A 27,279-nucleotide genomic window follows, 5' to 3' on the forward strand; every position below is an offset into this window, starting at 1 on the left:
ATAGGCGTGCAGGCACCGAAATCAGCAGACCGCCATTTTTTCAAAAATTACTAATGGCCAATGGAGCTTGTTACCAGGTGAATTGACCCAGGGATCAGTGCTGGGGCATCCACATTTTACAATTTTATATAATTTACTTGGATGAAGGGACCAAAGGTATGGTTGCTAAATTTGCTGATGCCACAAAGATAGGTAGGGAAATTAGTTGTGAAGAGGACATATGGAGGCCATAAAGGGATATAGATAGGTTAAGTGAGTGGATAAAGATCTGGGGTAGAATTTTACGGCCTGTCCCGCTGGCGGGACTTTCCAGTCCTGCCGAAGTCAACAGACTTTTGAACTGCTTTCCGCATTTTCCGGCCTTGCCCTGACAGGGCTGTAAAATTCCACCCCAGGCAAATGGAGTATAATTTGGGCAAATATGGCATTGTCCATTTTGGCAGGAAGGATAAAAAAATTATCTAAATGGTGAGAGATTGCAGAGCTCTGAGATTCAGAAGGATCTGGGTGTCCTAGTGCATGAATCACAAAAGGCTAATATGCAGGTGCAGCAAGTAATTAGGAAAGCTAATAGAATGTTATATTTATTGCAAAGGGAATTTAATATAAAAGTAGGGAGTAGAGGACACTGGTGAGACCACATCTGGAGTACTGTGCACAGAATCGTTCTCTTTATTTAAGGAAGGATGTAAATGCGTTGGAAGCAGTTCAGAGAAGGTTTACTAGTCTAAAACCTGGAATGGGCAGGTTGTCTTATGAGGAAAGGTTGGACAGGCTAGGCTTGTATCCACTGGAGTTTAGAAGACAAAGAGACGATTTGATTGAAACTTTTAAGATTCTGAGGGGGATTGACAGGGTGGATGTAGAGAGGATATTTCCTCTTATAGGAGAATCTAGAACTAAGGGTCACTGTTTAAAAATATGGGGTCACCCATTTAAAACAGAGATGAGGAGGAATTCTTCCCCTCAGCAGGTAGAGTGTCTTTGGAATGCTCTTCCTCAAAAGGCAATGGAAGCAGAGTCTGAATATTTTTAAGGCAGAGATAGATAGATTCTTGATAAACAAGGGGATGAAAAGTTATCGGGGGCAGGCAGGAGGTTACAATCAGATCAGCCATGATCTTATTGAATTGCGGAGCAGGCTCAAAGAGCCAAGTAACCTACTCCTGCTCCAATTCGTATCTTTTTAAATATTATGCTGCCCACACAATAACACAGTTGGTATGGGCAGGCAGGTGGGAGTGAATAGGCTTTTTTTAAAAACTTTGTGGAAAAAGCAGGAAGGAAGAATAGGCACTAAATTGATGGGGCAGCTGTGTGCATCAAGACAACCCCACCCCCTCCCCCCCACTTTGTTCCTCCCTGTATGGCCTCCAAAACCCACATCCCCCATCCCCAACCCAGGCTGCCCCATCCCTCCCCGAACTTACCTTGCTCTGACACCATGCTTGCATTCTGGGTCTTGCTGTAGAGCCAGAAACGCCCAAAACTCAGTTTTGACACCATAAGGACTGCTAGAGCTGCCTGCCAATCAGAGGGAAATTCAGCCCCAGAATCCACATCAGGATCCACATCTTTGTCAAAACTAACCAGTTCTTCTGTGAAAATCCTATCTGTTTACCAAGTTTTGTTGAAATATGTCTATTAATTTCGCAATATATTGTTCATAGATAACAAATAGGATCGAAAATATTATTTCTGCCCACCTTCAGGGGCAGAGGTAATTAGCATGGAAGATTGTTGTTCTGGTTCAGTGTCTTATTTATGGCAAGGATTGATTTTTATTTATTTTATTGACATTTAATATACATATGTAATGTAATTCAATGATTCCCAATAAAAGGGCGCTTCTACTTCTCAAAATTTTCTCAGGTGCTTCAATGTGTTAAGGATTTAGTATGAAAAAGGCACGTCTTCTTGAAAAATCATGGCTATTATCTTTTATTTATTGGGGCAGAAGAGTTAATTTTGTCACATGTATGTCATATTCCAGTGATGGATTGGTGTTTATTAAACAAAGTTTACCTCAATTAACTATGTGTTGATGAACAAACCAAAGCAGATTTTGGTTTATTTTTTACCATGAAGGCAGAGTCCCTTTAAATAAATAACACACATCACGAAAATCTGAAATAATTAGGTGGTTTTACTGTTGGCAGAAGCTTTGGCACAGTGCTGAATGCTATTTCACTTGGACTAAAGATTAACTCTATATTTTGTAACTGAAGTGAAGTAATTCTTTAAAAAAACCGTTGACTGATTAAATTCAGTTAGTGACACACACAATAGTCAAATGTTCCAAAGTAAACAGCCAGTTTAAATAATATTCAGTTCAGATTATTTTTCGTAGACTCCAATTCATTGTAAATCAATGTCTACTTTTGTTTTGACATAAACACTCAAGTACAGAGAAAACTTCAAAGCAAATGTCTCGTCAACCAGCTACCAAACTGTCAGAACCTGTAGTTAAATGTTACATGCCCATAAAAGCTATAGCAGGCTTGTTATTTCTGAAGTGCTTCAAATACTATGATGCTAATTTTGGCCTTGTTTCTCCAAACAGTAATTTATTAATTGCCAATTTGCTTCATATCCATGAATATACAGAATATAATTTAACATAAAATCCAATGCATTAAGTCAAGATGTAATTTATCAACTGTTGTGACATAATTTCTACCAATCTGGGAGCTCTTTATTAAATTTCTGCTTCTAATATGCAATGTGATTAAGTTTTTTTAATTGTACTCTAGCAAAAATTTTCATTCTGCCCAGGCTGTAATGTTGGGAAATGGATTAGCTGCTCATTATTGAATCAGCATGGAAAGAGGCTATTTGAACCATAATGCCTCTGATGACTCTTTGAAAGAGCTTTCCAATTAGTCTCACTGCCCTGTCCTTTCCACATAGCCTTGATTCTATTGAAATCAATAGAAGAAAAATCAGGTGGGTTCTATAAATGGGTTCCAGTCTGCCAGATTACTGTTCATGAAGTAGAGATACCAATTGACCTCCATTATTGAGAACAGAGTTGCTGGCAGCATTCGCCATTCACTGATAGAATCGCTATTACAACTGTGCCTGCTTCAAGAAAGTTTGTACCACCAGGGTAGGATGCAGGGTACTCAACTGCTAGCAGCAGCAGATTCTCATTGAGCTTGATGTGGACCATCTCTCAGGCAAGTCATCGGTGATGCCAAATAATGCCATAGAATTATGCATCTATACTTTTTATTAAGACTTTTTTTTCTAATTGAAAGTGCATTCCCTTAGACTTGTAAAAACACATCTGGCTCACTAATGTCCTTTAGGGGAGGAAATCTACCATCCTTACCTGGTCTTGCCTACATGTGACTCCAGACCTAGAGCAATGTGGTTGAGTCTTAAATGCCCTCTAAACAAGGGCAGTTAGGGATGGGCAATAAATGCTGGCCTAGCCAGTGACACCCACATCCCATGAACGAATAAAAAAAAATTTGCAAGTTTGATAACAGAAACACAATCATGGCGTTAAAATAAAAACAGAAAACACTGGAAATACTGAAGTCAGGTATCCTCTGTGGAGAGAAAGGGCAGAATTTTTCAGTGGGGTGCGAGGGTGGGCCTGACACCCTGGCGCATAAAATGACACGCGAGGACGGTGGGCATGCATCCTGACGTCATCACACTGAGTAGCGATGTCTTATTTGGCGGGTGTGCGCCAGAGTCGGCTGCACACCCACCGATATGTAAATGGCCTATTAAGACCATTAAGACATTAATTGAAGTACTTATTTAACACTCCCCATTCAAACTTATGGTTGGCAGGCAGGCAAAAAGGCCAAGCGGCCTTCGTATTTTTTAGGAAACCTCATCCACGAGCAGGATGAGGTTTCCTATAGTTATATGAAAAAAATAAAAACATTTTCATAAACATAAAAACATGTCCCAACTCAGTCACATGAGGGGACATGTTTAAATAAATTTTTAAGCCTTTTATTTAATAATTTTAATATCGATTCAATCTCCCAGGCAGTTCCATGCCTCAGGGAGATTGAAGCGCTCTTCCGCACGCATGCGTGAAAGAGCACTGGCCCCGACTCTCCCTCCTCCCCCTGCCCGCACAGGTAGCACTGAGCATTACCAGTCGTGTCTTATGCTGGGCGGGCCCTTATTCCCGCCAAGCCCGCCCACCATATGAAAGGTTCTGCCCAAAGAGCTAACGTTTCAGGTCAAGGACCACAATGGTGAGTTCCTATGAATTTAATCACTCAAAATAGTTTGAATTTAGTTAAGAAGCGTAAGCTTATTCCTAGATTTCACTGCTTGAGAAATGTTTGAAGCTTCCAGCTAACATCAAGAAGCTGAATGTGACCACAGACCTGTCTTTACATTAGCAGCACTTTCAATAAGCTCACAGCTGAAATCATTGTAATAGGTATTTCTACATCAATGCTGACCAATGCATGTAGAAAAACATTCACAGAATTGTGATTCTGCTTCACTTCCCACTAAAACAAAATATAATGAACATTTTTGTGTTTTTAAATGTAAAGGCTATTTACATTTTTAAATAATTCAGCTTGATATCCCTCCAGTGAGTCATTTCGATATCTACTACAAATTTTAGTTATTTACAGTTAGAGAAAACATGAGTAATAAACCTTTAAATGACAAGGCATTCAAAAATAAATCAGATTTCTGAAAAATTTAGGGTGCTACACTACATGTTTAATGAACAACTTAAGTTTAGCATTTGCATTGATACTTAAAGTTTTACTGTCTGGTTGTCTGAATTCAGGGGTCCAAGGGGTCAGTTTTAATATTGGATTTGCACCAGAATACAAGAGTAAACTTGAGGACAAAAGAAAAAGAATTTAAAAACTTGTAAAAAAACAGCCAACACATTTCACAAGAGATAGATAATGCCTAGCAAAATCTTTGGCTTTTTGAGGCTACGAAGAAATGGAATGCTATGGAAGCCCTCTGTGGATATGAGGATTCATGCCAAAACTACAAATGACTGAAGCCAAGAATCAGATGTGGTCAGAGGTACAGCTTTTCAGTAGGTAGAAGTCCCATTTCACCAAAAATGTCCGGCAAATCTATAAAAGCAAAATATCTAGTCTTTCATTTCACATTCATACCTGTATGATGAAAGAATATCCAGTGGAGGTGGTTTATCGCTCTGGGTATACATTTCGAGCACTGGGTTTGGGGTTGAACTCTTTGAAACGACCTGTTGGTCTTGTATTGTAGAACTCTTGAAAGCTTTCCTCATGTTGATATCCTGTAAAGAAACTACACAACAACATTCAATATGAAGCCTTGTTTTCAATATCTACAACTAGCGCGGTACACTAATCACTGACATATTAAAAATACACATTTAATTTTAAGTTTCATACATCTGTAAAACTTTAAAATTTATTGATTACAAGGAATAGAACTTAAAAAAAGTTACAGTTTTTCGGTTCACATTATTTGATTTTTTGCCTTCATTCCCCCACTACCTTTGCCTGCAGCAAGAGGCAGGTCTCCATAAAAAGATTGAGGGGGCTAAATTGGATAGCCCCTGAAAACAGGCAAGGAAATCACAAAATGTGACTAATTCTCGTCCTTTGCTTGCATGCCACTTGCTTCTTCTGCCTGTTTAGTTAACTGAGCTCTGCATCTAGCCAGTACTACTTTCATATTCCTTGGTTGGACACATCAGTAGGGGACCATTATCATGAGTGGAGCATACCACTTAAATCTTGTATGGACCTGTTAGAGGGGAGGTACGTTGTGGCTGGAACAGATGCTGGTTGAAAAAAATTTGGCCTGGGAAAGAGATAGGGAGGTAACAAGCTCCAGGGTTTTTGTGTGCTGCACTGTAAGTCTTGGTGGAAGAGGTGGAAAGGAGAGATGTCTAGTATCCACAGTGTTTCCTCCATGATGACCACTGCTTGAAGACATGAGATAAATAGGTTGGAAGTGGACAGCGTAAAAGACCTTCAGATCAACATCAATTTTTCAAAAGAACATCGGAGTTCTTGGGGAACAAAATGCTTCTGAAAGCTGCCAGGAATGGACAAGAGTATAAACATTAGTCATCCCCATGCCATGATTGGCTTTAAATTGTTAATATTGGCCAGAATTTTCAGCTCAGCGAGCGGGGACAGGCGTAACATGATGCGGGGTGACGTCAAGCAGGTATCCTGATGTCACTGCGCATCATTTAGATATTCAGTTCGGCAGGCGCACAGCCAACACGGCTGCGTGCCCACCGAACTGTCAAAGGCCTATTAAGGTCTTTTAAATATCAATTAAAGTAATAAACTGAGCTGCCCGTCCAACCTTAAGGCTGGTGGGCAGGCGAAGAGCCCAGGCAGCCTTCGCATTTTTCATGGAACCTCATCCACGGGATGAGCCGTTTCATGAAAGGTTTGTAAATTAAATACATTTTTTCATTAATGTTCCTTGACATGTCCCAGCTCATGTGACACTGTCGCATGAGGGGACATGTCTTAAAATATTTTCTTTTCTTTATTTAAATTTTTAAACCTTAAACTAATCTCCCTGAGGCACCTCCGTGCAGGCCCCAACTCAGAGCCCCCCCACCTCCCGCCGCCCGCACAGGGAGCACAAAGCACTTCTGGGTGCACGTCATGCTGGGCGAGGCTAAATTGGCCCGGCCATGTAAAATGGTGGCGCGGACCCGATTGGGGGTGCCAATCGGATTCGCGCCCACTCCCACACAGCCCACCACAATGGGAGGAAAATTCTCCCCATAGTTATCAATTATTATGCTCTATATTAGTTGTTAGTACAATTATTGGTAATTGAACTACAGACTGTTTTAAAAAGTGAGCTTGAAACTTCATATGTGAATAGCAATGAAAAATCTCCTTTTGCAGATGGAACTTTGAATTTTAACTACTGTAAGAAAAAAGCTTTCTGAAGATACCATGAAAAGTAATATTTTACATCTTAAAGTGGACAGGGATTCAGCAGTACACTGCTTCTGAGTTGGACTTATGAATTTAATTGAACAATGGGGGGGATGATTATTATATGTACTGCATGTAAGTAATTATTAAGATATAAAACATATTGTTGGTTTGTAATACTTTAACTGGGATAAATGAAAATGAATCATGAGGGTTAAGGATGCTCATTTCTTTCTGGGTGAAATATTACGAATATCTAGTTCATAATTCATAGGTTTTAGCATATAATATTTAGTTTTAGTTTTAGGAAGTAAAATGTTGAATTCAAGGTAAATGGAAAAGCCTGGTTAAGAAACTGATAAAATGACCCTAACGTAAAGGCAAATTAAACAAGACTAGGATTAATTAACCTGTGTTTATCTTATAGAGCCAGAGTTGATTAAAAAAAAACAAAAGACCCATCTCTGGACCTCTTATTGGAACCAGGGAGTCTGGAGAGAAGGCAATTACATCCATTAGAAATATAAATTATTCATATGGGTTACAGAATCAGAGAGTTACGTGAAGGTAAAATAATTAGTTTGAATTTCTGTTTGGACATTCCAAAAAATGTCACATTGGGATAGAGATGGGATATAGGGGTAGGAAGGTTCCTTTGTTCAATTTGTGTGTGTTTGCTGACAGAAGTTCAGTTTGGGGAACAGACAGAGGCATTTGCAGGTTGAGCCTTATGTAGACTGCAGTTCACCAAGTTGGGGGAGCTATCTTTTACTGCAGAGAAAGCGTGTTGAGGCTTGAGCTTTGGAATTTATGAGGGAAAAATGAAACTGCAAGATTTGCCTAGCTCAAAACTACAGAAAGAGATCTACAATGGTCCTCTCAGCGCCTTGCAGCAGAAGGTGGTCAACAAAGTTAGCTTGGAAGCAGTTAGCTTTTTAGGTCAGAAGAACTGGCTGAAAGTATCTGCCAGAAATTGGAATTAGCTGTGGGACCAGCAGCCATACAGAAACTGTGGGAAGACTGAGGACCATTAGGAACCAGGGAGTGTTCCTGGTGTTTAAATCCTTAAGCAAGAAGGCAGTGAAGCCCATGTTTGAACTGAAGAGTTCACAGTTGTGAGGGTTTTAAAGAAAATTGGAAGATCACTTAGCCAAAAACTAATGGGAGGATCCCCATGAAATGTCATACCTCAGAGAACAGCTGGAATACTAAGGAAAGTTAAAATAAATACTGGTGGGCTGTGGTTTGTGGATTGGTCCCTAAAGATTGCTGTAACTTAACAGGATTCTTATTGGGGGGTGGGGCAAGTAAAAAGTAGAACTGAGTTCGTAGCATAAATGATTATAAATTGAGTTAAGTTAATATAGTGCTTGATTTTTTTTTTATACACAGTAAAGCCTGTTTTTGTTAAAATAAATATTAAACCTTGTGTTGCGTTCAATCATTCAATGAATGTTAAGATTTCTCTTTAAATGTTAACGATCCCTAAAAGGATCCTACACAAATAGAAAATGGTCCAGCGATGAGGACGAGCTGGTAAGCAGCAGAGCATTCTGGGCCTGCCCATCCTCAGTCCCACCTCTGGAACTGATTAAAAGTCAGTCCCATGTGTCCGTCAAAATGGCAGCGACTTAAATAAATATTTGTCTGTTTGCACAATTGAAAACACAAAAAAACCATACAAGAAATAGTGTGGAACCAAGGCTCTAATGAGAGTAAGGAACTTAAAGTAATCAATATTAGTAAAGAGAACATCCTGAGGAAGTGAATGGGAATAAAATCCCTTGGACCTGACAGTTTACATTCTAAGGTTCTGAAAGAGGTGGCTGCAGATCTGTGAACTTTCAAAATTCTGGAATGACCCACTGGATTAGGAGCTACAAATGTAACACCTCTATTCAAGAAATAAGAGAAATAAAGAGAAAAAAAAGCAGAACTACAGGCCAGTTAGCCTGACATCAGTCATCAGGAAAATGCTGGGATCCATTATTAAGGAAGTTGTAAGAGGCAATGTACCCTCTTTTTTTTTGTGGTGCACAGCCAATTTGTTTAAGCGCACAAGCCCTTAAATTTTTTTTGCACAGCCATGCAGATATGATAACAAAAGGGGCTGACTTTGGCGCAGCCGGCACAGAAACTTCCATGCAGCCTCACAGCCTAGGGAGAACACTGGTAATGGCGTTTAGAAAATCATCTAATTTGACAGAGTCAACATGGTTTTATGAAAGGGAAATTGATTTGACGAACCTATGAGTTTTTTGAGGATATAACTAGTGAGGTAGATAAAGGGAAACCAATTGGCATAGTATATTTGAATTTTCAAAAGACAAGGTGCCACATCAAAGGTTATTTTACACAAGACAAAGGATCATGGGGTTGGGATAATTAGAATGGATAGAAGATTGGGTAAAGTATAGAAAACAAACTAAGAGTAAGGGGTCATTTTTAAGTTGGCAGGCTGTGATCTAATAGGGTGCTGCAAGAATCTTTTCTGGGGCCTCAGCTATTCACAATTAATCACTTAGATGAAGACACCAAGTGCAACGTATCCAAGTTTGTTGATGAAACAAAGCTATGTGGGAAAGTAAGCTGTGAGGAGGACACAGGGTCTGCAAAGGGACATAGATTGGTGTGTGCGCAAAAATGTGGTTAAATGTGAACTTATTTACTTTGGCAGGAAGAATAGGAAAACATTTAACATAGGAATTAGGAGCAAAAGTAGGCCATTTGGCCCCTCCACAGGAATCAAGGAATGTAAGGATCGAGCAGAAAAGTGGAGTTCATCAATCATAATTTTTCTGGATAGTGCAGCAGGCCCGCGGGACCATCTGGCCTATTCCTACATCTATTTTTTTATGTCCTTATGGCTGTGCAGTGTTCAACTCCATTCTTAATTCCTCAGATAAGGAAGCAGTCTGTACCCACATACAACAAGACTTGGATAAGATTGTGATTGATAAGTGACAAGCAACATTCGTGCCAGGCAATGACTATCTCCAACAAGGCAGAGCTAACCACCCTCCCCTTGACATTCAACATATTACCATAACTGAATCCTCAACCATCAGCATCCTGGGTGTTACTATTGACTAGAAGCTCAATAAATACTACAGCTGCATAATACTGCTACATTAATACTGTGGCTACAAGAGGTGATCAGAGGCTAGCTGTTCTGCAGCAAATTACTCATCTCATGACTCCTGAAATTCTGTCCACCATCTAAAAGGCACTATTCAAGCGGTTGATGGAATATACTCCACTTGCCTAGATGAGTACAACTCCGAAATTTAAGAAGCTCAACTCCATTTAGGACAAAGCATCTTCATGGCATCCCATTCATCATCATAAACATTAATTACCTCCACCACCAGAGCACCATAGCTGTATTGTGTATCATATATAAGATGAACTGCTGCAATGCACCAAGAAATAGAAGAAGGGCTGGGCCAAATGCTCCCTTGAGCCTGCTCCACCATTCTGTAAGGTCACGGCTGATTTTTGGCCTCAATTCCACTTTCCCACTCACTTCCTATATTCTGTCTATCTACCTAGCTCAGCTCGAATGCTCTCAAGGACTGAGCATCCAGAGTCCTCTGGGGCAGAGAATTCCAAAGATTCAAAACCCTCTGAGTCAAGAAATTCCTCATCTCGGTCTCGAATGATCGACCCCTTATCTTGAGGACTGTGTGCCACCTAGTTCTAGACTCTCGAACCAGGGGAAATAGCTTCTCAAGCACCTACTCTGTCAAGCCCTCTCAGAATCTTGTATGCTTCAGTGAGGTTCTCTCTCATTCTTCTAAACTCCAGAGGGTATAGGCCCACTCTACTCAACCTCTCCCTCTAGGACAACTCTCTCGACCTAAAAATCAAATCTAGTGAATATTCATTGCTTCTTCAACAGCACCTTCAAAATGCCAGCCTCCACCACTTAGAAGAACAAGGGCAGCAGGTGCATGAGAAGGCCTCCATCTACAAGTTCCTCTTCAAGTCGCAGACCATCCTGATGTGCAGCTATATCACCATTCCTTCCTTGCTGCTGGGTCAAAATCGTGGAAACCCCCATCTAACAACAAGATGGGTGTGCCAACAAAACGCAGACCACAGTGCATCACCATCTCAAGGGCAATTAGGGACCGGTAATAAATGTTGGCCTAGCCAGCAGCACCCACATCCCATGAATACATTTTGATTAAAAAAAAGGATTTAATTTATAATTTTGATTTGGAATGTGCGTTCTGTGGTGGATTTCATTTTTGTACTGTGGCCAAGCAGATGCTGTGATGGTCAGTGATAGAGGAAAGAGAGGGTGTGTATCTTTTGGTGAATGGGAAATTGGGGTTAAGGTGTCAGGTATTGCATTCAGATGCGTACTTTAGAAGTTTTGATTTGAGCCTCCTACCTTCAACATGGTTTTCCCTCACTTACCAAAAATAGTGATTTGTTGCATTCCCAGCACTCCCATTATTGAAATATACTTTGTTTCTCAATTTATGAAACTATTGTACATTCTTCATTACAGCAGTGTTCTTCAAGAGTTGAAGCTCAAAAGCGAGAGCAGTAAATTAAATGCAACTAATGCAGCTGGGGTGAATAAGGAGGAAAGAAACCATAGCCAGAACTGCTGGGATCCTCCACCCTTGTGCAACGCAGCAAAAAAGCTAATGAGGCAGTGTTAAAGTTATAGGTATATGCAATCAGTGTGTTTTTCACTTTAATGGTATTGTTTGTGAGCATTTAAAGAAATATGGCATCAGTGATGACTTTTCCTCTGTTTTTCATAATATCTGTGTATTATACTTTAAATAGTATCAGTCGCTTAGTAGAACAGAACTTGAGTGTTGCTGAAAAAGAGACACGCTGTCAAAGCTTTTTGACTTGCAATCATCAGGACAGATGCAAGAATGCCAAATTTCAAAGGGAACAACCCTTTGTACTGTGTGGGAAAAGAGGTGTTGATAGGTTAGCAAATGAAACTCTGATTGGTCAGGATGTTGCCATGGTGAATATACCAGGAAGCTTTGGTCCCCCATTCTTCTGTTTATTCAAAAAATTTGCAATGTCTGGACATATTCCTTTTGCCTGCAGAGGACAGTTCTCTGCATATGAATATATGTAGCTTCTAGCAAGGGCAAGCAAGCTACATTGCGAGCCCAAATTGGTTGCTAGTGTAATTCTTTGCACATTCAGGATTGTTCAACAAATGCTGTCCAATCGCAGAATCACATCTAACATTAGACATTATGTTCTGAGTTTTGCAAGCGTGGGTTGGTTGAATAGAGTCAGTACTCTGCCTATCACAAACAGCTGAAAGGACATTCCGTTTGATACAATCCTCAAGTCACTGGGACATACAACCTACATACCTGGAATCACACCGGCACTGAAATTCACATACTACATTACTCATTCGTGTGGTGGGCAAAATGTCTTTTTGGCTTGACGGCCATATGCTGTTAGTGGAAACACTACTCGCGTTGCTATTGCATAGTAGCAGTGAAACAGCTAGCTTCACTATTGCTCAAATTTTTGAGATACTTTACCTTTCCAAGGTAGTTTGATATAGACTGGGCACTTTACAGGTTTGAAAGTGGCCTTAGGCCCATTCGTGAGTATTTGCAATACACAGTGAGCAATAATTTAACAGTTAACGTTAATATTTTAAGTCAGTGATCTTTCAGCAAATATGAAACATTTGCTCAGTTTCTTTCTCCACAAATGCTGCCTGATCTGCAGGGTATTGCCAGAAATTTTTTGTTTTCAATATGGGGTAGAAATTCTTGTGTGATGATGCAAAAAAGGAGCGGTATTGGATTGGCTATTTATTATACGCAGTGGCTGATAATCAGTTGCATTGCACGTGTTGCAATAAATCATAATCAGATGGGTTTGAGGAGAGCCTTAAAAGGAGTGTGACCTGGTGCAGATTCAGGAACATCAACCTTACAATAGAATAAAATCAGTGACAACCAGCTGTGAAAAGTTGGGGTCAACTCTAACCATTGGTTATGTCACTACCAGAAACCAATTTCTACACTCCTCACACTACTGTCACTCTAATAGTCAAGGTTGTGCACCTTCCTGCTCTGTTCTATCCCTCATACTCTCTAAGTACACACCATTACAAGAAGGTAACAAGGTGAAGACAAGATAACTTCAGAGCTTTGAATTGCAGAGCCTGAGTCAACATGTCAAATGAGAGCAAAAGAAGAACACACAAGGCATGCAGAAAGAAAAAGTGACAGAGGAGCTGATTTCTCATCGCTTTAACACCCAGATTTTGAGCAGTAGCAGACAGTAGAGGAGAGAACATCTGGACAATATCTGCATGGTTACAGCTACATTGAAAAGGAGGAATGGAAGGGCTACACGTAATTTTCAGCCCCAGAGGTATGCCGGGTGCATATTCTACATCATGCCAGTGAAATCCAGCTGGGAACAAGACCCCAGGCAGATGTGCAAATGGGGGAACATTTAAAAGTCAGTCATTCAAAAATCATCCTTCTGGACTTGAAGTGTTCATCATGAAGCATTGCCTTTAGGTGATCTGTGCACACAGGAGGGTCATAACTTGTTTTTAGTTTATTTCAGAAAACCTAAAGCTAGGTTAGATTGTTAAGTGTTACTGTACACCTAACAGTGCTCAAAACTTAAATAAGTTTATACTAAATATGTATTTTTTAAAATAATATTTTGAAAAGGTTTAGATGGATTAACTTTCTATTTCCAAGGACTAAGAAGAAAGTAATTTATCACAAAAAGAGGACATCATCTGTATGCGTAGGTAACAAAATTACTATTTCTTTCCCTACTGAGAATCTTGGACTGACTTTAGTAATTATTCAAAAACTGATAACATTCTTAATGGTTTTCTTAAGTAAATCAAATATAAAAAGGTAATATTAATTCTTCTTGTAACATAATAATTATCACATCATCAGCCCTACCATGGAATTACTTACCTTCCTCCACTGTGGAGTCCAGCTGAGTAACTTTGACAGCCAAACGATCAATTCTATCTTGGAGAGTGTTAGCTCGGATATGGAAGTTGTTGGCTTCGTTAAACAGCTCACCAAATATATCCTCTGCATGTTTGCCTAAACAGATTGACACAGAAAAAGTTTAATGAAAAAAAGGGAAATTTATAATGCCAAAGAAGCCTAATACCAGGAATAGGCGGGTTGTCTAATGAGGAAAGGTTGGACAGGTTAGGCTTGCATCCGCTGGAGTTTAGAAGAGTAAGAGGTGATTTGATTGAAACCTTTAAGATCCTGAAGGGTCTTAACAGAGTGAATGTGGAAAGGATGCTTCCTCTTGTGGAAGAATCTAGAACTAGAGGTCACTGTTTAAAAATAAGGGGTCGCTCATTTAAGACAGAGATGAGGAGAAATGTTTTCTCTCAGAGGGTTGAGTGCCTTTGGAACTCTCTTCCTCAAAAGGCAGTGGAAGCAGAGTCTTTGAATATTTTTAAGGCAGAGCTAGATAGATTCTAGATAAACAAGGGGATGAAATGTTATCGGGGTAGGCAGGAATGTGAAGTGGAGGTTACAATCGCATCAGCCATGGTCTTATTGAATGGCAGAGCAGGCTCGATGGCCCAAGTGGCCTACTCCTGCTCCTAATTCATTACGTTCATATGTAACTATCCAAAATTCTCTTGATAAGTACTGTACCTTTAGGTCTATGGCCAGGATATTCCGGCCCCACCTTGGCAAATCTCTCCCCCAGCAGATGTGGTGAGGCATTTAAATTTCCAATCAATTCGGTGGGAACGAAGGGCAGAAGGGGCTGAAAATCTTGGCCTATGCCTTGAATAGAAAAGTGGCAATCCTCATTTGAGCAGCAAAATTAAGACGCTGCAATTTACGATGACTGCAAAAGTAATTCTCTGACCACTGCACCACATGTATAAGTACCATTAGACAGTTTATAACAAGAAATATGCAAACAAATAATAAAGGGAGTAAATGGATATTAATCAGAGTTTGATTCCAGTTTGAGAGGTAACATGCTGCTATAAATCTTTTTTTTTTAAATCTTTTCATGGGATGGGGGCATTGCTGGCTAGGCCAGCATTTATTGCCCATCCCCAATTGCTCTTCAGAAGGTAATGGTGAACTGCCTTCTTAAACTGTTGCAGTCCATGAGGTGTAGGTACATCCACAATGCTGTTAGGGACAGAGTTACAGGGTTTTGACCCAGCAACAGTGAAGGAACGGCAATATGTTTCCAAGTCAGGACGGTGTGTGGCTTTGAGAGGAACTTGCAGATGGTCTGCTGCCCTGGTCCTTCTAGATGGTAGGGGTCGCGGACTTGGAAGGTGCTGTCTAAACAGCCTTGGTGAGTTCCTGCAGTGCATGTTGTAGATGGTAGACTATGCTGCCACGGTGTGTTGGTGGTGAAGGAAGTGGATGTTGAAGGTAGTGAATGTGGGCCAATCAAGCAGGTGATTTGTCCTGGATGGTGTCGAACTTCCTAGTGGAGATTATTCCATTACATTTCTGACTTGTGCCTTGTAGATGGTGGACAGGCTTTGGGGGAGTCAGGAGGTGAGTTACCTGCTGCAGAATTCCCAGCCTCTGACCTGCTCTTGTAGCCACAGTATTTATATGGCTGGTCCAGTTTAGTTCCTGGTCAATGATAACCCCCAGGATGTTGATAGTGAGGGATTTAGCGATGGTAATGCCATTGAATGTCGCGGGGCACTGGGTGGACTCTCTCTTGTTGAAGATGGTTATTGACAGTCACATGAATGTTACTTGCCACTTATCAGTCCAAGCCTGAATATTGTCCAGGTCTGCTGCATATGAGCTTGGACTACTTCAGTGTCTGAGGAGTTGTGAAAGGTGCTGAACATTGTAAGTCATCAGCATACATCCCCACTTCTGACCTTAAGACGAAGGGAAGATCATTGATGAAGCAGCTGAAGATGGTTGGGCCAAGGACACTGCCCTGTGAAACTCCTGCAGTGATGCCCTGGGACTGAGATGTTTGGCCTCCAACAACTGCAACCATCTTCCTTTGTGCTAGGTATGACTTGAACCAATGAAGGGTTTCCCCCTGATTCCCATTGACTCCAGTTTTGCCAGGGCACCTTGATGCCACACTCAGTCAAATGCCTTGATGTCAAGTGCAGTCACTCTCACGTCTCTGGAGTTCAGCTCTTTTTCCATGTTGGGTAAGGCTGTAATGAAGTCAGGAGCTGAATGGCCCTTGCTAAATCATACAATGAATTTGATAATGTATTTGCATAGTGCTTCACTACTGTCATTACATATGCCTGGAGACTTTCTGTGGAATTTTATATTGTTGCATAGTACAGAACATAAGCTGTCTAAACACTCTCACAACGAATGAGAAACTTATTAACATTTATATAAGTAATTAAATGGCAAAAACAAAAAATTGAATACTCTATTTGGTTTTCACACTTCTGATTTAACAATGGCTGCTGTCAAGATGCACAATTCAGCCACACGAGAAACTCTACAGATATAATTTAAGCAATCTTGGAAGCACTTGATCAGTTTCCAGTATGGCAATTTTCCTTTTTACTTTCAACATTCAATTTCAATCCACTAATCATCCAAGTGTTAACTTCTTGTCTTCATAATTTGCTCTGTCCACACACCCACAGTCATAATTTCCACAGTTCTGGCAACCATTTCTTTGGCTTCAATTTTGGCAAGTGTGCTCCAAGGATATGTGCAAAACTCATCTTTTTCAAATCTGACATTATGGCCTGAACTTTGTCTTCTGAGTTGGGAGTGCAAAGTCGAGAATATTCCCAGCTCCACAAACTTGACTCAGGAGAAAATGCCCCAGATGGTCTAATTTCTGTTCATGGTGGGTCGGTGTTGACAGGCAACGGGCCTGACACCCCCAGAAAGAGTTTGGAGGGAGCCATTGGGGCTGCTGTCAATGGAGGCAGGCTGTGTGAAATTCCCGCCTCGGTGATCTGGAATTTCATCCTAGCTGTAAAATAAAATAATAAAGTAAAAAACAGTCCTCCAGCCCTCACCCCTCCACACATTCCCAATGCCCCATCCAGGCCAATCTATGCCACCTAATGATGCCCCACTTCGACCCCATGGACTCGTAACTTCCATGCCAACCTATGCCTCTCTACTCACCCCATGGCCCTTTAAAGCCCCTGTGCCATCAGTGCCAACTCATGCCAATCCATGTCTCCACCCACCACACCTCCCTTTGCTCTTACAACCTCCATGCCAACTCACCCAGTATCCACCATGGGAAGAACTCAGGATGCATGCTGAGATAAAATAAGATAGTGTCTATTGCAGATTTTATTTTTTTTATTAAAATACACTTTCACAAAAAACAATTCACTACATTAACAGTCCTTCCTTCAACTACATAGTCCCTTATAAAAACATGTATTTGTATTCATAGCCTTACATCAAAGACTTTATAACCACTTAAAGCTGTCAAACTGTGAACAGACAGGCACCCCACTGCTACCCACCAAGGCCACCTGACACACACCCCTCCCATAGACCATCTGAACACTCTTACACTGACCACATGACACCCCTCCAACCGATTCCCATCACTGACCACCCAACCCTACTGACCACCTGACCCCTCACCAACCAACTCACCCCGCCCTACACTGTCCAACTGACCACCCCCACTGAGCACCCAATGCCCAAAACCCACTGACACCCTAACCAACCCCCCCAATCAACCCCCCCAGTAATCACACCCCCAACCACCTGACCCTCTAGACAATCCCCTTCCAGAGACCATCCAATCCTCACCCCTGACCACTCAATCCACTCGAACAACACCCATACTGACTACCCAACGCCCACATCCCCACTGACCACACAACTTGACCAGCTAACCCCCACAACTGACTCCTCCCCAACTGACCATCGAACCCTCAGCCAGCCTGCTAACTCACCAGCCGACCCTCAGCCCCCGATCCCCCAACCAACTCTCCCGCGTTGGCCACCAGACCCCACAACCAACCTCCCCACTGACTGCCCAACCAACCCCTCCTTACAGACCACCCAACCCCCAGCCATCCCTGACCACCTGACCCCCAGCACCTCCCTCAATCCTATCCTCTTACCTTACAAGCCTACCTTCTCCATGGCTTCTAAAAGTGGTTGGACCTTTAAACTTACTTGTTTTATGGCAGCTATTGCCTTAAAAAAGTGGGCACGGTTTCCTTACTCCAACTCTGCAATCCAGACTGAAGGCCTCAGGATCACGCTGCCCCTACACAGTTCTCACTTGGCCTGAGTCGAAGTAAGAAATTCGGAGCGGAGTGGTAATCCGACTTGGATTGTCACTCCACAGACATTTGGGTCCTGTCTCTTGAGTTTTTTGGGACAGTGAGAGAGAGAAAGAGAATGAGAGAGAATTGTCTCTCAGAGACAAAAGGCTGCAACCAATTTGGTCAGCAGAGAGGAGTGCACTGACTTTCTGTGGATTGCCAGGCACAAAGTGGAAGGGAACAAATTCTCTAGTCGAAGAAGCACATCTGTGGCAATCTAAACACTCCGGAAGATTCATCCTGGCGTGGCCGCGGGAAGGAATCACCAGAAGCAGGCCTTACTCCTTCTCTAAAAACTCAAAGAAGTGCCTTTTGATGGTCACTCAACATTATGACTCAGCGAAATGCAGAGAAGCAAACCTATTGGAATCTGGGAGTGATGTTGCATGGTTCTTGTAAAAACTGCAATTCTGTGAAGAACAGGCAATAAAGGAAAACTGTGGCAAGGGGTTTTCAATCATGTTAAAAAGTTAAAAAAGAAGTATCTTTTCTGTAGGTTAGACTACTAGTTGCCTACAAAATAGTGGTTAGTCAAGGTTGCTATTGTACAGTAAAAGTCTTAAAACTTGAAATCTTGTTGTAGAATTTCTTTAAGTTGGTCACTGAATTTAAATATCATTTTATAAGTTAGCAGTCTCTATAGGAATCATTTGTTACGACCACAGCCAACGTTATTCACTAAGTAAGCCAAATCCTAGAGGGAAACTTGTCTTACTGATCATAACATCTTTTGTTTTGTATTTTGAAAATAAGGTGAAAACTACTGATTCCAGGAGCATAGAATCTCAGCAGCACTTATAGGGTTTTAAAATTAGAAGATTTATTAACAAGACAAAAAAACCCTTAAGCACACGAATTTAAAATTTTACAGTTGAAAGAGTCTTACAAAACGTTCAACAAAAAAACCCACTTGGTCAGAACGCACAAGTAACCTATTTGGCAACAGCTCACTTATAGATTTTTAACTATAAAAATCCAGTAAAATTACCCAAGGCAAAAACTGCTGCTACTTTAATAAAATATACCACAGGACTTCTCACTCTGTCCACTCTGCTGTGGAAATCTGAAGGAAGTTCAGAAATAGACTGCTTTCTGAAAACAAAGACTTCTCTGGTTTGAAACTGGATGGCTGCTTCAAATTCAGAAATTTTCTCAGCACAGAGCTGGCCTCAGGACATCACCACACAACCATCTCAACTAAACATCTCCCTTAAATATCATTGTTTCCCTTTCACCCTAGACTTCATTATCCCAAGCACCTCTTTGAACTCAATTTTTCCAAAATATAAAAATCTTTCATGTCTTATTGCCTCCACTTTTGGGCAAAATAAAATTTAATAACTTTCCCTTGTTTACTTATGAAACCTTTGTAAGTTGTTAAAGTCCCTTAAACTCCCTTTGAAATTTAGAGGTTGAAAAGTCAAGTCCTTACCTATCACCTAATGCAAATTTTAAAATCCAATTTATTTATTTGTAATTTCAACTTCACGATAGCTTCTCATTTCAAATGCACACATCTAGCACCTTTACCTTTCAACTCTCAGTTCCCACAGACGAGCTGTCTTTACCAACCTTCCCCCAGTTTAATTACCCATGGACATATGGGTACATACACACAGCCTTCTTTACAGAATACCACCATATTCCCAAAAATATTTTTAAAATATAACATCCATCTTCACACATAACAATAGGTACAACCTGCTCAATCTTTCCTCATGAAACAACCACTCCAACCCAGGAATTAATCTAGTGAACCTTGTCTGAACTGCCTCCAAAGCAAGTGCATCCCTCCTGTACACAGTACCATTGGTGCAGTCTCACCAATGCACTGTACAGTTGTAGCATGATTTCCCTACTTTTGTACGGCATCAGATGTCCTGAGATCAGCTCTGTGCTGTGAAAAGTTGTGACTAACATTTTATCTGCCTTCCTAATTAAGTGCTTTACCTGAATGCTAACCTTTTGCAATTCATGTATAGGAACACCCAAATCCCTCTGTACCACAGTATTCTGTTGTCTCTCTCCATTTAAAAAATATTCTGCTTTTCCTAGCAAAGTGGAAAACTTCACTTGTTCCCACATTATTTTACATTTTTCCTACTTCTGTAACTTACCCTTTGTGTCCTCTTCACCACTTGTTTTCCCACCTACATTTAGATCATCAGCAAACTTGGCTACAATATACCGCTTTGCAGAACACCTTTGGTCTGTCAGCAAGCATTAGCCAGATCTCCCTGTGCTTGCCATTTCAACACTCCACCCTGCTCTCATGCTCACTTGTCCATCCTTGGCCTCCTGTAATGTTCCAGTGAAGCTCAACGCAAACTGGAGGAACAGCACCTCATCTTCTGACTAGGCACTTTACAGCCTTCCGGACTGAATATTGAGTTCAACAATTTTAGATAATGAACACTCTCCTCCATCCCCACCCCCTTTTCGATCCCCCCCCACCACTTTTTTCCAATAATTTATATAGATTTTTCTTTTTCCACCTATTTCCATTACTTTTAAATGTATTTCCATCCATTGTTTTATCTCTGCCTTTTAGCCTATTTTGATCCCTTCCCCCCACCCACCCCCACTAGGACTATCTGTACCTTTATTATCACATTCCTTAGATAATATCACCAGCTTCAACACCTCTTTGTCCTTTTGTTTGTGACATCTTTTGGTTATCTCCACCTATCACTGGCCCTCTATCCAGCTCTACACTCCCCCCCCCCCCACCCCACCTCCCCCCTTAAACCAGCTTATATTTCACCTCGTCTATTTTTACTTAGTTCTGTTGAAGGGTCATTCGGACTCAAAACGGTAACTGTGTTCCTCTCCGCAGATGCTGCCAGACCTGCTGAGTTTTTCCAGGTATTTTTGTTTTTGTTTTTGTTTTGGATTTCCAGCATCCACAGTTTTTTGCTTTTATTTTACAATATACTCTGTTCTCTTCATCCAAGTCATTAATATAAATTATAAATAGTTGAGGCCTCAGCATTGATTCTTGTGGCACCCAAATAGTTCCAATTTGTCAATCAGAAAATGACCCATTTATCCCCATGCTCTGTTTTCTGTCAGTTAGCCAATCATCTAACCCTGCTAATGGATTACCTCCAACACCAGGAGCACTTATCTGTGCAGTAACATTTTATGTGGCACCTTTCGAATGCCTTTTGGAAATCCAAATACACTACTGGTTCCCCTTTATCCACCCTACTTCATTACATCCTCAAAGAACTCCAATAAATTTGACAATCACAATTTCCCTTTCATAAAACCATGTTGACTCTGCCTGATTGTATTCTGATATTCTAAATGTCCAGCTACCAGTTGCTTAATAATTGATTCCAGCATTTTCCCAATGAGAGATGTTGCGCTGTCTGGCTTATATGTTTCTGTTTTCTGTCTCTCTCCTTTCTTGAAGAGGGGCATTACATTTGTGGTTTTCCAATCCAAGGGGACCATTCCAGGATTCTAGGGAATTTTGGAACATTACAACAAATACATTCACTGTCGCTGCAGACAATTCCTTTAAGATCAAAGGATGCAGGCCATCAGGTCTAGGGAACTTGTTAGCATTTAGTCCTGTTAGTTTTCCTCGCGCTTTTTATTTAATGATTGTGATTGTATTAAGCTCCAGCCTCCCTTTTGCCCCTTGATCATCTGCTATTATTGGGATACTTTTAGTGTCTTCTGCTATGAAGAGAAATAAAAAAAAACTTGTTCAAAGTCTCTGCCATTTCCTTATTTCCCATTAATTCCCCAGTCTTATCCTCTTGTTTGGAGTGCAATTGAACATAGAATCGATTTCAGACTTTTCAGGTAGGAAAGGGACCAATGGATAGGTTGGGGTTATTTTCCTTTGAAAAAAAAAGGCTGAAAGGTGACTCGATTGAGGTGTACAAAATTATGAGGGGAATAGATAGAGTGGACAGGATAAAATTGTTTCCCTTAATGGAGAATTCTAGAACTAGGGGACATAGACTCAAGATAAGTGGCAGAAGGTGTAGGGGGGACATGAGGAAGAGCTATTTTATGCAGAGGGTAGTGGATGTCTGGGATTCGCTGCCCAAGTTGGTGGTAGAGGAAGAAACTTTAAACTATTTTGGAAAGTACCTGGATTTGCACCTAAAGTGCTGTAAACTGCAGGGCTATGGGCCGGGTGCAGGAAGGTGGGATTAGAAAGGGCACGTGGGTGTCCTTGGGCTGGCATGGATAAGATGGGCTGAATGGCCTCCTTCAGTGCTGTAACTTTTCTATAGTTCTAATGTCTACTTTAGCTACTCTTTTTTATGTACTTGTAGAAGCACTTACTGTCCATTTTTATATTGAATGCTAGTTTACTCACATATTCTAATTTAACCCGCTATTATTTTTTTAGCCATCCTTTGCTGGTTTCTAAAATGTTCCCAACTTTCTGGCCTACCATTGATCTTCACAGCATTCAATTTGATACCAACCTTAACTTGTTTAGTTAGCCACAGGTGATGCATCCTTCTTACAGTATTCTTTCTTGATGGAACATATTTTTGTTGAGCATTATGAAATATTTCATGAAATGCCTGTCACTGCTTATCTTACCTTATAACCCATTTTCCAGTCTAGCTAACTCTAACTTCATACCTTAGTAATTTCCTTTATTTAAGTTTAAGACATTAGTTTTAGACCCACATTTCTTGCCCTCAAACAGAATGTGAAATTCTATCATGTTAAGATCATTCTTCCTCGAGGATCCTTTACTATGAGGTCATCAATTAACCCTGTCTCATTACGAGATCTGAGATAGCCTGTTCCCTGCTTGATTCCTCAAAATATCATTCTAAGAAACTATGAACTTGTCCTCAAGGTGACCTTTGCCAATTTGATCAGTCCAATCTATATGAAATCACCCATGATTATTGCAAAAGCCTCTTAGAAGCCCCCTTATTTCTTGATTTATTTGCTGGCGCACGTTTATGTTTAAATGCTCTGTCCCTTCTTGTCACGTTCTGCTCATCACTACTGAAATCACTACCCTGCACTAATGGATCATCCTTTCTCTTTAACTTCTCAAATTTCCCCTCACCTTAACCCCACCCCTCATTCTTTAGTTTAAAGCCCTCTCTACTGTTCTAGTTATAAGATTTGTGAGGGCACTGGTCCCAGCGTAGTTCAGGTGAAGCCCGTCCCAAAAGAACAACTCGCTCTTTCCCCAGTACTAGCGCCAGTGCCCCAAGAGTTGAAACCCATTTGTCCCAGACCAATTTTTGAGCCAACCATTCAATACTCTGATCTTATTTATCCAATGCCAATTCGCTTGCGGCACACGCAGTAAGCCAGAGATTATTACCATTGTGATTCTGCTTAGTAATTTTGCCCCTAGCTGCTCATGCTCCCTTAGGAGAACCCCTTTCTTAGTCATAGCTTTGTTGTTGGTGCATTTGACAACTGGATCCTTTCCTCCCAGCCCTGAGGAGGTGTCCTTAATCCTGGCACCAGGCAGGCAACAGAGCCTTTAGGACTCATGCTCTAGGCTGCACAGAACAGTACTTATCCCCCCCAGTGATATTGTCCCTTACCACTACTACATTCTCTTTTGCTCTCCCAACTTGAATTACCCCCTGTACCATGGTGCTATAGAAACACGCTCAAGATCAAATGACTTAAAATTTTACCCATTTAGTGAGAACTTTCAACAAAGGTTTTTTGGCAATTTCTTGACCAGTGCCAGCATGACACAGGAATATCTGAGAATGGCAACAGGGAAAATATTAATGGAAATGTGTTATCTTACAAGCAGCCCTGGTTAATCATGTATTTGCTGTATTATCTCCTTCAGTTTCTATGGCATTGAAATCCCTTTAGGCTCCCAAACAAGTCTTATTTCTGCCTCTATGGCCGGGATTTTCCAGTCTTGCCCGTGGCAGGGCCTGCTGTGGACAGGACAGGAAATTTGGAGAGGCAACCAAAAGTCCATTGACTTTGCGACAGGGCCAGAAAATCCCAGTCTACATCATTAAACTTGAATACTTAGTTAAGTTCCTTCCTTTTCTTTGTTATCCGTCATATTTGTTCAATTGATAATCTCAAGCAGGCTTGGACAGAGGCAGGGAAGATAGAATGTACCTATGATCAGTGATGTAAATGTAAATTGGCATCTTTCACCAGTTCAAATTGTACAGAAAGGGATTGATCCTGGAGTTTTATGTATGCAATTTTAGAGAAACTAGCTAGAAATCTGCTGATTTGATTTCTGGACTGGTTACAAACACAAATGTGCCAGAAATCGAATGAGGGGAAAAATGAGAAAATACAATCCCAGCCAGTCTGACTGACCTTTGGCTGCATATATTCTTAATTGCAATTTAAAATCTTCAAAGGCTCATCTTACATTCTAACATTTCAATCCTAATGTGTTTTAGTTTTATATAATCTATGTAACAGTTTTAAGTGGAGCCCTGATACAACATAGAAAAGTGCCAGTAACAGCATTATTCAACATTTAAACTAGAAAGGAGGAAACTTCATAAATACTATGTTTTTAGTACATCTTAAGAAAAATACAAAAGTACTTAGCCTATCAAAGTCACTTATTTCATAAGGCTGAGCTAAAATTGCATCGTCACAGACTCTACTAAAATAGGTTAATCTCCTGAGAAGGTTTAACACAAGCCATGCATAAATACCTGAATATCTCCCTGACCACTAAAGGGAATGAAGCATGAATTCAAGAAGTTGAATCCATTACTTTTGTGATCAGTTACATTCTATGAATAACATTTCTGTGGTCCCAAAAGAACCAGAACAATTATTCTGTACAATTATTCTATCCCTTTTATAACTGGATATTTGTCAAAATGCTTTTTTTAAATGCGATAATTTACTAAATAAGGTACTAATGATGAAAATTTATTTTAAACTTACTTTAAAAGGAAATTTTCTAATCTCACAATAGGAATAATTTTATTTTGCATTCACAGCAACTACTACTATTATACAATACATTACTTATTAGCTGTATGTAGCTAATTGACAGTCAGTCAGGTGGTTGGGGCTGTAGTTGGGGGGGAGGGGGGGGGTCAGGAAAGTAGTTGGGGAGGGTCCAGTGGGGAGTCGTCAAGGGGTCAATATTATAGTTACCTAGGAGTTACAACTAGTTTTAATCCTTCTAACTTTTCCTGAGTAACTATTCTGGTAAGTGAGTCAGAGCCATCTGAAGTCTCCAACTTTAACTCAAGAGTTTCTGAGGGTTCCAGACACGGGAATGCCCATTAAGTCCAATTCCCGCATAGTGCACTGGGACTTCCGGGGGGCCCCCAGCACATCTTGGTGGATGGGGGTGCCTCGGTACAACCTTCAGAGATCGCCGATGTTTCAGGTTGATGACCTGTCATCAGGCCTGGCAAAAGTTAGAAATATAACAGGTTTTAGGTTGGGAAAGGGGTGAGGGGTTGTGGGGAAGAATAAAAGAGGTTTGTGTTGGGGTAGGATGTAGGAAAGACCAAATTAAATCTCTTCTGCCTTCCACCTTATCGCAGATTTTCTTTTTGTTCTTTCCTCCCCTTTCCCCCTTTATCTTCCACTGTGTTTTTTAAAAACCTGTTACATGTCTAACTTTTGCAGTTCTGATGAAAGGCCATCAACCTGAAATGTTAACTCGGTTTCTCTCTCCATTGCAGTTGCCTGACCTGCTGACACTTTTGAGCATTCTCTATTTTGAATCCCTAAATGCATTTGTTGGTTTTAAAGAAATGCTAATATAAAAAGCACAGTACAGAAATGTTTTTGATCACTCTATGCTGCTACTGGTTATCTGCTAAAATAGTATGCAATGCAGGTGAAAAAGTTGGACTTCAATACAACGGATACACCAGCAACGTTGTATGCAGAAAACATCTGTCATCATGGGCAGTTTTGACCAATAACAACAACTCCTTCAGGCCAGCAGCCAAAGCCAGCCCAACCAACAAGTAACTCCAACAAGGCACCTCACAGAAATGGTCAAGCAACATCTAACCATTTTCTGGATGGAGGGCAGAGGTGGTCTGGAGGGCCTACTTGCGCAAATCAATTTTAAAAAAATATATATTCATTTATGGGATGGGGGCTTCACTGGCTAGGCCAGCATTTATTGCCCATCCCTAATTGCCTTTGGAAAAGCAGTGGTGAGCAGCCTTCTTGAACTGCCGCAGTCCCTATGGTAAAGGTACACCCACAGTGCTGTTAGGGAGGGAGTTCCAGGATTTTAATCCAGCGACAGTGAAGGAACAGCGATATATTTCCAAGTCAGGCGGTTAGTGGCTTGGAGGGGAACTTCTAGGAGGTGGGGTTCCCATGTGTTACAACTTAATACTGGTACTGCCAATAACTTTTCAAAGATTAATCAATTAACACGTAGGCATGGGAAGGTGATTGAATATTGCAGCTTCCATTTTATTTTACTTCAGCAACTGAATTAACAAACAAAATGGGTTCTGCAATCCCATAAGGCACCCGCTTGCAAAGCACGGCAAGTCAACAAGATGAACACAGTACATAATATATTCCTCCCCCCCTTATGGGAAACATCAGTTTAACAAAACATTTTCTGAACTAGGGAAAGACTGCCTCTATTCCCAGATGAACTCGGAGGATTATCCTGCCCCCAAAAAAAACATGAGGCAGAATTTTACGTCCTGTGGGCAGGCACACCCCCAACCTAATCGAGTGCAAAATCATGCGAGAAGACGTTGGGCAAGCATCTCTCGTGCAATATTTCACTTGGCAGATGAGTGCAGAAGTCGAAAGCATGCCCACCGACAATTAAGAGGGCAATCAAGCCCATTAACGGCGCAATCGACTCCGATTTGTCATTGCGCGTCCAACTTTATGGTTGGTGGGTGGGCGAATCGGCCAGACGGCCTTTGCATTTTTCATCAAACCTCATCCAAGGGCCGGATGAAATTTCCGTGATGAAATAAAATAAAAATAAATTTCTGTGGACAGCATTGTTATCAGCTATAATTTCAGGTGATTGACTATGATACATGGACACTTTTATTCAGCTTTTAAAGCTTTTATTTCAGCTTTTTCAGGACTCCAGCTTCCTGAGGT

At 40.9% G+C, this 27,279-nt stretch overlaps 1 protein-coding gene across 4 annotated transcripts in view; it reads right to left on the bottom strand.

The window, feature by feature from the left end:
* Positions 1 to 27,279, bottom strand: part of wasf3b (WASP family member 3b) — a 131,264-nt gene that overhangs the window by 24,439 nt on the left and 79,546 nt on the right. For all 4 annotated transcript variants that reach the window (XM_041200029.1, XM_041200027.1, XM_041200030.1 and 1 more), the window contains exons 4-5: positions 13,871 to 14,005; positions 5,127 to 5,280 (exon numbers count right to left, since the gene is read on the bottom strand). In XM_041200029.1, coding sequence (XP_041055963.1) covers positions 5,127 to 5,280; positions 13,871 to 14,005 — 289 coding nt within the window. The remainder of the gene's footprint in view (positions 1 to 5,126; positions 5,281 to 13,870; positions 14,006 to 27,279) is intronic.

Source organism: Carcharodon carcharias, chromosome 11 (assembly GCF_017639515.1).
Source record: "Carcharodon carcharias isolate sCarCar2 chromosome 11, sCarCar2.pri, whole genome shotgun sequence".
Classification (NCBI taxonomy): domain Eukaryota; kingdom Metazoa; phylum Chordata; class Chondrichthyes; order Lamniformes; family Lamnidae; genus Carcharodon; species Carcharodon carcharias.